The 10,822-nt window shown below is 46.2% G+C and overlaps 1 protein-coding gene across 1 annotated transcript; it reads left to right on the top strand.

Annotated features, from left to right (window-relative positions):
- The first annotated feature begins 7,857 nt into the window (after positions 1-7,857).
- Positions 7,858-8,526, top strand: LOC124647303. The gene has a single exon (XM_047187265.1). The coding sequence runs from the start codon at positions 7,858-7,860 to the stop codon at positions 8,524-8,526; it is 669 nt and encodes a 222-aa protein (XP_047043221.1).
- The last annotated feature ends 2,296 nt before the right edge of the window (positions 8,527-10,822 follow it).

Below are 10,822 nucleotides of genomic sequence, written 5' to 3'. Positions count from 1 at the left end.
ACAACCAATAAAGTCGCACAATATGCAAATGAATATCTTCCCCTTATCTGTACCGCCACATAAGCATGTGTACTGCCCCAGTGGCAAAACCAGCATCTTCACAATCCTAAACATTGCCATCTCAAAAGAAAAAATCCTAAACATTGGTGCCCGAAGTCGCCCAAAACCCTGACGATACTTACGGATAGCGTTGTCTTCTCAGTACGATCACTGTTCTAGCATCCGTGGCTACCACGACAGGTCATAGGAGCTCCATGGAGCATCACTGAGTAAGCTTGTGCAGTCGCCAATTGCCAAGTGATACAACTAGCTAGGTAGCTAAACCGCAGCCCACAACAATGGGGGGAGAAAAGGCAAAGAGGCCAGGTTTGGCAAAAGTGCATAAAATTAGGGACTGTGGGTTGGCTTTTGTCTGTGTTGTGGCTTTGATTATAGGTGCTTTGTTTTCGATTTCGACCACCACCAAAGGGGACGCCGTGTTGGGGAGCACCATGATGCAACTTGCATTCGCGCCCACCCAGACCTACTACCGCACGCACATAGTTAGCCTCCAGCGTCACATAGAAAATCTGTAATTGGTTTGCTTTGGATAGGATGGATCAGATATACTAATCAAAATCCAGACGAAATCTGATGTGACACTTCGTTTTGCCTGTGTCAATGATTCTTGGTACATCCATTATGATTTAGACTGAACATATGTCAAGAATGTACTATATATTATGTAGAGCGTTTGCAAAACTGCTTTTACCCTTTTATGCATTTTATGCTGTTGTGTTAGCAAAAATATTTTGATGGTGCAACTTGACGTACGTGGCATTAGAAACAAAGGGTTTCTGTATGCTATTACGGTTAATTCAAACCGCAAATGTTTTATTTTTCATTGTCTTATACTTTTGAAAATACAGGCAAAACGAGGCAAAATATTTCCGTTACAGCTAAATAATGGCCATCCGACCCTATAATTACAAACGAAGAGTAAGAGTGCCAGAAGATAGGGTATGCAAGGTGAGTCTTCACCATGAAGAGGCCAGGCAAGACAGCGAAAAATGTTAGCAAAGTAGAATGAGAGGTTGAAAAGGGTAATAAGAAATACATTAGCGTACAACAGCGCAGTTGAGTGCCCGCAAAAAAAAAAACAGCGCAGTTGAGAAACTAGTTCCTATAAATATTTATGTTATAAAAGCGACAAGCAAATAACGAAGAACGAAACAAGAACACACACAGGGGACACAAGATTTAACGTGGAAAACCCCTTCCAACACAGAAGGGGAAAAAACCACGGGCGCCAGCCAGCAAAACTTCACTATATCGGGAGGTGTTTACAAACGCCGTGGGTTATCTTATAATCTGATGAACCCTAGCCGGCGGCTTACAAGATGTATATATAGGCGGTGCCAACGCTTCGGCCCAAGCCTCCGGCGACGGGCCTCGCTCCGCTCGTCAGAAGTTAGCCTCCCTTTAGTATATGAATTTGGATCACAATACAACAAACTCCACCTTGAGACAAATTCCATCTTGTAGCATGAACTTCAACAATCTCCCGAACGAGACAAAGGAAAAACACTTGCTGGCGCCAACAGCCACTTGGGCTAAACGAGTTATACCAACCAAGCTCGAGCAAAGCTCAAACTTGGAAACGAGGAACTGGCTTTGTCATCATATCAGCAGGGATTATCATGAGTACTTATCTTGCATACCTTCAGTTTACCTTTAGCAACAATGTCGCGAATATAATGGTACTTGATATCAATGTGCTTTGTCCTCTCATGGAACATTTGATCTTTAGTAAGGTATATTGCACTTTGACTGTCAGAAAACAAGTTAATGCAAGAATCATCTCCACAAAGCTCAGCATACAAACCTTTCAACCAAACAGACTCTTTGCCAGCTTCATTAATTGCTATATATTCTGCTTCGGTCGTAGATTGGGCAACAACAGATTGTAACGTTGCCTTCCAACTCACAGCACATCCACCAACAGTGAACACATAACCTGTGAGGGATCTTCTCTTATCCAAATCGGCAGCAAAATCTGAATCCACATAGCCAACGAGTCCCTCACCGGTCTTGCCAAACTTCAAACAAGCTTTCGATGTGCCACGAAGGTACCTGAAAATCCACTGAACAGCTCTCCAATGTTCTTTACCGGGATCAGCAAGATATCGGCTGACCAAACTCATAGCATAGGATAAATCAGGACGAGAACAAACCATGGCATACATCAAGGAACCAACAGCACTAGAATATGGAACTCGAGACATGTACTCAATATCTTCATCAGTACTAGGACATTGCAATGCTGACAATTTGAAGTGGGAAGCAATTGGTGTACTAACGAACTTTGCATCATGCATATTAAAACGATGAAGAACTTTACTGAATGTAATTTTGCTTGACTAAGAAATAACACACTAGATTTTCTTGTCTCTTGTAATTTCCATACCTAGTATTTTCTTAGCAGCACCAAGATCCTTCATCTCAAACTCACTACTTAATTGTGCTTTCAAAATAGTGATCTCTTTCTTGCTCTTGGCAGCAATCAACATATCATCAACATATAACAGCAAGTATATTGGTGATCCATTAACAAACTTCATATAAACACAACTATCATACTTAGATCTCTTAAACTCATGTGCAAGCATAAATGAATCAAACCTTTTGTACCACTTGTCTTGGAGACTGTTTCGGACCATAAAGGGACCTCTTCAACTTGCAAACAAGATCCTCCTTACCGGGCACAACAAAACCTTCAGGTTGGTCCATGTATATCTCCTCCTCAAGCTCACCATGCGGAAAAGCAGTCTTTACATCTAGCTGCTCAAGCTCAAGATCACGCATAGCCACAATACCAAAGAATGCACGAATGGAACTATGCTTCACAACCGGAGAGAATACATCATTATAATCAATACCTGGAATTTGGCTGAAACCTTTTGCTACTAACCTTGCCTTAAACCTCGGAGGCTCACTAGGAGACAAACCTTCCTTTCTTTTAAATATCCACTTACAGCGGACAGCCTTCTTTTGTTTAGGCAAGGGCACAACATCCCATGTGCCATTCTTGTCAAGCGATTGCATCTCCTCTTGCATAGCAGAAATCCACTTCACGTGGTCAACGGATGCAACGGCCTCAGTATATGTAGCAGGTTCGGTACCATGCTCCACCTGTTCAGCACAACTCAAAGCATGAGCAACAAGATTACATTCTTCAATTAAACGAGGACGTGGACCTTTGTTACGCCTCGGTCTATCGGCAGCAATGGAACTATTTGTTTGCTGCAAAACAGGTGGTGAGTCTTCGAACAACGAGTGTTATCATTTTCAGCAACATCATTTTCTTTCTCCTCCACGTGCTCCACCTGCATGCTAATCCTCCGTTGTTCATCATCGAAATTATCGAGAAAAATCAACGAGCATCAGTAACATCTATAGATGAACTCTTATAAAACATCATAGCCTCATTAAAGACAACATTCCTGCTATGCAAAACTTTCTTAGTTTCAGGATTCCATAACTTGTATGCCTTAACTCCTGAACCATAACCAAGAAACACACACTTAACAGCCACAGGCTCTAGCTTTCCATTATCAACATGAGCATAAGCGAGTGCAACCGAAAACTCTCAAGCGTGAATAATCAGCGGGTGAACCAGACCATACCTCAATAGGAGTTTTCTTATCAAGCGGAATACAAGGTGACACTGTTTATCAAGTAACGAGGCGGTGGAGGCTGCTTCAGCCCGGAAACGTCTATGCATACCGGCATTAGACAACATGCGGCGAGCCTTGGAGATGATGGTTCTGTTCATCCTCTCCGCCACACCATTCTCGTCGAGAGTATATGGGATGGTGTGGTGCACGACAATGCCTTCATCGCTGCAATAATCATTGAAAACGAGTAGAACAAAACTCCATGCCATTGTCAGTACGAAGCAATTTAACTTTCTTTTCTGTTTGCTTCTCTACCATAACTTTCCACTTTCTAAAAGCATCAAACACATCAGATTTATGTTTCAGAAAGAAAGGCCACACTTTTCTGGAGTAATCATCTATGATAGTAAGCATGTAATTTGCACCACCAAGAGAAGTCTTGCGGGAAGGTCCCCACACATCAGCATGCACATAATCTAAAATCCCTTTGGTGGTATGAACGGAAGCATTGAATTTAACTCTTTTATGCTTACCAAAAATGCAGTGCTCACAGAACTCAAACTTACTCAAATTGCAGCCATCTAGCAGGTCTCTCCTGTGCAATTCTGCCATGCCATGTTCACTCATATGTCCAAGACGCATGTGCCACAGATTAGTTTTACCGGGTTCATCGGGAATAACAGCAGCAGCAATACCGGATAAAGTGCTACCTCTAAGAACATATAACTTTGCAGAATTCATATCACCAATCATGTGAACGAGAGAACCTTTTGTTACCTTCGAACTCCGCGAGAACCGGAGTGTTTGTACCGTCAACATCAAGGGTGCGAGAGAGATCAGATTTACGGCCATGCCGAGTATGTGTCTAACATCCGTCGAGTGCGTGTCATGCCATCATGCATCTTGATGCCGAACGGAGCCAATGCCCACGATCTCACGTGGGTTGTTATCTCCCATACGCACAACATCTCCACTCCGCACAAACTCATAAGAGCTGAACCGAGTCTTTGTTACAGGCAAATATGAAACGAACATGCAGAATCAAGGATCCACTCATCATTACCGAAACACAACCAGCAAACACAACTAGGCAATCGCCATCCGAATTATCCTTTGGAAACAACAGCAGCCTTACCATCACCCTCGGATTTGTTTTTCGGTTGGTAGGTACCGTTTCTTTTCTCTTTGTTACGCAACTTCCAGCAATCATCAATATTATGGCTAGTTTTCTTACAATACTTGCAGAACTTACCATCTCGTCCCTTGGACTTTGAGCGACCTCTGTCGGTCTTGCTCTTATCTCTCGTTGTAGTTGTTGTTTCGTTCTCGGTCCTGCCTCGGACCTGCGGTGCCTCTCGCCTTAGATGACGAACCCTCTACCTGCAACATAGATTCATCTTTTCCCTCTGCTGGAGGGCCTCATAAACTTCGGCAAGGGTTAGTTCATCACGATCGTATAACAAGGTGTCTCGAAAATTCGCAAAAGAATTAGGCAACGAGACTAACGAGTATAAGAGCTAGATCCTCATCATCATATTTTACCTCCATGGATAGCAAATCGAAACGATCTCTTTAAAGATCGATAGGTGATTCATCATTGACGCACCTTCTTGCAGCTTGTGCGAGAATAACTTCATCTTCACGTGCATCTTACTCGGTTAGATCTTTGGACATGCGGATCGATTCCGGTTTCAACCACAGCGCCGCTCATGGATTTCTCAGCCAGCACTTCCTGCAAGATATTGTTGGATAGATGAAGCTGAATTAATGAAAAAGCCTTACGGTCTTTCCTCTTTTCATCGTCGGTCCAGGTCTTGGCATCTTTCTTGCCAAATCCATCAAGAGCTTCATCCGGATCAGAAGATTGGGTAAGTATCGCCCTCATCTTCACTTGCCAGAGAGAAAATCTTGTGGTGTAATCCAGCTGCGGTAGATCGAACTTCAAGGAAGACATGTCGCAAAACCCTAGATTGAAACACGGGCTCTGATACCACTTGTTATAAAAGCGACAAGCAAATAACGAAGAACGAAACAAGAACACACACAGGGGACACAAGATTTAACGTGGAAAACCCCTTCCAACACAGAAGGGGAAAAAACCACGGGCGCCAGCCAAGCAAAACTTCACTATATCGGGAGGTGTTTACAAACGCCGTGGGTTATCTTATAATCTGATGAACCCTAGCCGGCGGCTTACAAGATGTATATATAGGCGGTGCCAACGCTTCGGCCCAAGCCTCTGGCGACGGGCCTCGCTCCGCTCGTCAGAAGTTAGCCTCCCTTTAGTATATGAATTTGGATCACAATACAACAATTTACACAAAATTTTCTTATTAGGCATCCATGTGGTAGTCAACAGTCGAAGTCAACTGCCCTTGGGCCTGCAAGGCAGGGGCTCTTTCCGCCCATCAGCTCCTGCTAATATTGTTATCAGTGCATTGTCCATGCAAGGGCGATTAATATTGGTGTGTTGCCAAGACAGACTCGCATATGTGATATTTCTGATACTTTGAGACCCACATAAAGAATCTGACATGTATTATGTATACATGTGGGACGTGACATAGAAGCTACCTCTAAAGTCACCAAGTTACTGTGTTATCGTCCACTAAAGCTGAGCTTACCTTTTGATTTAGGACAGTAATTTGGGACCCCCATCCCAAATATCTGAAAAAGTTCTTCCATTTCTAACCATTGTTAATTACTTCACGCAGTTTTGAAGTCTTGGCAAGGTAACCTGCCAGCAGTACACAACTGTAATTCCACACAACAAAAGCAGCATCGGCCTTTGGAAAGCCATGGTCATGGCCTTGAGCTCCGAGCTGATCGATGACCATGCTTTAGCCAAAGCCAAGAAATCAACAATAAGCATCCAAGTAAGGAAAGGAGAAAAAGGAAGGGAAGAAATTCCTCACTTGCTCTCTAAGGAATTTAAGCTTGGCTTTTGCTAAACACGGAGCACAAAACCGGCGTTGTGTATCTCGTCTTTTGACCAAGATCCATGAGAATGCGTCCTATAGCTTGTATTGGTGTTGAGTTCACAATTTATAGTATGCATGTATACTCACCTGGCTAGCCCCATTTGAACTTTATCTGTACTTTAAATGTTGTAGACTATTTGCGCAAGAACAGGTTTTCTTATTCTTTTATTTATACCCATTATTATTGATGTACTTTCTAGCCAGGATTTTTTTTGGCATATGTGTTGACCCATATATATATATATTTCTCAGAGATATTTGTTTTTGGCTTTCAGCCTTTCATTTGAAAGTAAATGCATGTATCCAGTGTAAACCATGCATCAAACGGTCAGTTCTCAGAATCTCAAATCGATAGCATACTCCTAGTAGAATACATCCATCCAACTATGAAAATAAGGATGTTAAATTTGAACATGAATCCACCGACGAGAGTAAACTTCCAAACATTTCGAATTGACCCTGTCTGGGAGAAGGAGGACATGCAGTAGTGTTTCTTCTTTCTTGCCACATCATTGACATGTTCAGCTTGTCCTATGTCGTATTTTTTTCCAGCCGCCGGCCGTCATTCTCGCCTAGGTCTAAATTTCCTCCAACGACATGGTCAAGCGCATTCGCAGTCACAAAAGGTCACCTCTTTAAAACTTGACAACGCAAGGACGCTTTGGAAAATTGGAAGTTAACTACTCCCACAATTGTTTCATATTAGTTTCTTTTGGATCAGTTTCGCATTCTTACACACCAACAAAAAGATCAGAAGACCTTACCAAACCAGCTACTACTTCTTTGGTAGAGATCACTGTCATTGCAGCCAAACCTTAAGCCAGATCAGCAAGTAGTAACACTGTAAATTCATTTGATGAGACATCAACAAGGAACCAATGCCAGTATGAAACTATGAACAACAGCTAGCGTCCTCAATTCCAAGCAGAAACAAGTGACAACAGCAACAACCATGGCGTAAGTTATAAATTACTAAACCCTTGCTTCCATATTAAGTTGTGTTTGAGTAGGGCCCTTGAAGCTTTTCTTTCCCTATAAACCTCCTCCTCTCCTCCCCTTGCCTGCTCATTCCGTCATCTCCAGATAAGCTAGCTCAGCCCTTAAGCTAACCACTCCCCTCACTCTTCCCTTAACCTGTCAGGTGTCACGGTTTATCTTTGTTGCTTTGCATCAACATCACCCTTGGGAGGGCTTTCAACTCAAATCACTAGGACAAACTAATGGATCTTGCCAGGACGCCGGCGCGGCGGCCCATGGAGCCCGGGCTGGCGCGGCGGCTGTGGCACGTCGTGCTCGCCGTCTGCCACATGCTGCGCCGCGGCCTGGGTCGCAAGCGCCTCATGATGGACATGCACCTCCTCGTCGGCCGCGGCAAGCTCGCCGGCCGTGCGCTCCGCGGCCTCCTCGTCCACCCTACCTCCGGCGGCCACCACATCGCCGCCTCCTCCTCTACCTCCACCATGGCGTCCTTCTACGGGCACCGCGCGCGGGAGGTGGAGTTCAGCTGCACCACCACGCCGTCCTACCCGCAGTACTACGGGCTCTTCCCCTTCAAGGGCCGAGGCGGGCGTGGCCGCGGCGACTACGGAGGCCTGGACGCCGCCGCGGTGGCGCGCGCGTTCGAGATGATGAGCGCCGACGTGGAGTCCGGAAGGGCCACGCCGGCGGTGGCAGGGGTGGCCACGGCGACTCCGTCCCCGATGGTGGCCTGGATCCTGGGCCGCAGCCCCGCCGGCGTCCGGCCGCTGCGCGTCACCGACTCGCCGTTCCCGGTCGTGCCGGAGGGCGGCAGCAACGAGCGCGTGGACGCCGAGTGCGACGACTTCATCCAGAGGTTCTACGAGCAGCTACGGTTGCAGCACTCCGTCGCCACGCCGGAGTGTAGCTAGCTGCGCGCCGTAGCTAGGTATTATAGCTTGTTGATCTCCGGTCGTCTGATCGTCGGCGGCTAGCTTTGCTTTAATTTGCATATACGCACCGAGCGTCACGTCGTGATCGTGTGGTACTGGAGTACCCCGGTTGCATGCATGGATGCATGGACGTCGACGGCCGGCCGAGATGCATGCCGTCAGCGAGTCATCGCGAACGAATGCTATGGTTCGCCTTAGAATCAAGTGTTTCATGTCTAATGGACCTGGAGTAAAAAAAATGATCTTAATAATCTCTATACGGGCTTTGAATTTGGGATAGAAAGTGCAGTTGCAACAAATACATACAAAACTAATAAACAAAAGGGTCCCCTAAGGCGGAGCGGAGAATTAGGTTAGTTCTCTGTCGACTGACATCACCGCCGCCGCGACGGCTTTTGACTGGAGCTCCTCCTCTGTTAGTCCACCACCACCTATGGCCATCCCTCATAAGCCACGTTCCCTTCTTCTCTACCGCCGGCACCCCCCCCCCCCGCGGATGGGGAAGAGATAAGGTAGGGTGGTGCCCACCGGCACAAATCTTGGAACAATGATCCAACCATGAATTCACGGTGGGCATAAAACCGAAACCCGAGCCCCGAAGCCGAACTATCCGGACCCAGACCCGATTTTTCGGGTACCTGATTTGTCGGGTCTTAGAAATTTTGAGGGAACATCAGGTGTTGGTATTAGAAACCCGACCCGACCAGAAAAATTTGGATAAACCCGAATGCCCAACGTGATCTTGAATAAGGTCACTAATCCCGTTTTCTTTTTTTTCTTTTTTGCGAGGAAAGATCAAGTGATATTATACCAGGAAGCTTACAGAACAACCCAAAGAAACAAAGAAAATACAAGCCGGTCCTGCAAGCAAACGAAGACGACGACAACAACGAAGACGTACTACGGCGCGCCGCCGCCGCTCCTCCACTACAGCCCCGGAACGGAAGGAGACCCCTCGGCGGACGGGAAGTCGACGGAACTCGGCTCCGAGGAACCTCCACCTTGCATCGCCGACGCCATCCTCGATGCGAGTACGGTACCACCTTCACCTTCAGCAACTCCGGCCAGATCCGCCGCCCCGCGGCATCCGGCGGTGGGGAAGTCGAGGCCAGCAGCTCCGTAGACCTGCAGGCTCGACGGAGACGATAGATCGACGCCGAGGACTCCGGAGAGCACCGCCGTCGAAGGGAAGAACCACCGCCTGCAAAACCACTCCGGCCGCGCCGCTTCCGCCCCGACGCCGCCGGCTGGACACCATACGCACCCCTACTATATACACGGAGCGAGACGAGGCTCCCCCGCCCTCCCGCCGCCGGAGCGGCCGACGGAGGCCGAGGGACCCGACGAATCGGCACCGGCGAACTGGGAATTAGCAAATCTGTAAAAAAAAACATGGTAGCTAAAACATGCAAGATATCAGCCACGCTTGCCTTCTAGCAAGTAGCAACTCCGAAATCTAATTTTTCAGCGTCTTCAAGATAATGTTGTAGTGCATGTGCGCATCTACGACGCGACTTATATGCACCGACACGTACAGTATATCTGGTCAGATCACTTCACGCCACCCGTACGATTCTTGTCTTGTTCCCTGAACAAGGATCTGGTAGGGTGCCAAGCAAAGGAGGGTGCGTGACCTTTTTCCCTGAACAACGTACATGGGGTTGCTCAATTATGCCAACCGAGCTTTTGCTTTTTCTATCTAGCACTAGCATGGCTTCGTCTGTGCCCAAACGTAGCTGATGTGTCATGTTGCCAATCAGTTACCAATTACACGGGTGCATGCTTATCTGTATTGCTTTGAGTGGAAGATATTTTCTAGATATAGATCTGTATTGCTTTGAGTGGAAGATATTTTCTACATATAGATGCATGCTTTGCTAGTGGAAGAGAGATGGAAAAAAACATGTATGCATGATCAAACTTTTCAAAACTGTGTTACTACCTCTGTTTCGAAATAATGGCATTCACAAATTTACAAATGATGTTCTACGAAAGGATTAGTCAATTTGTTCACATACAACCAGTATCGTTCGATTATTATTATTTTGCATGAGGGATATTTCACTCTAGAGGGTGCGCACAAAGCTCGCTTGACAATGCGCCGCCACGACTGCTCGAGAAAGTGTTAATCTCTTCCCTCGAGGAAGGCGCTGGTGGCAGGGGATGCGTCATGGCGGCTCGCTCGTTTTGGGATTTTCATTTTTTATATATAATACTTGTTTTAATACTACAGTTTATATATTGGGTTGCTTGAGTGTGGGTGGGCTATTTTGTG

The sequence above is a fragment of the Lolium rigidum genome, chromosome 4 (genome assembly GCF_022539505.1).
Source record: "Lolium rigidum isolate FL_2022 chromosome 4, APGP_CSIRO_Lrig_0.1, whole genome shotgun sequence".
Taxonomy (NCBI): Eukaryota; Viridiplantae; Streptophyta; class Magnoliopsida; order Poales; family Poaceae; genus Lolium; species Lolium rigidum.
The sequence above is the reverse complement of the archived record's forward strand: the minus strand, read 5'-3'. Positions and strand labels throughout refer to the sequence as shown.

What these genes read in the sequence shown, in the direction of transcription:
- LOC124647303 (XM_047187265.1), top strand. Translation starts at nt 7,858, where the DNA reads ATGGATCTTGCCAGGACGCCGGCGCGGCGGCCCATGGAGCCCGGGCTG.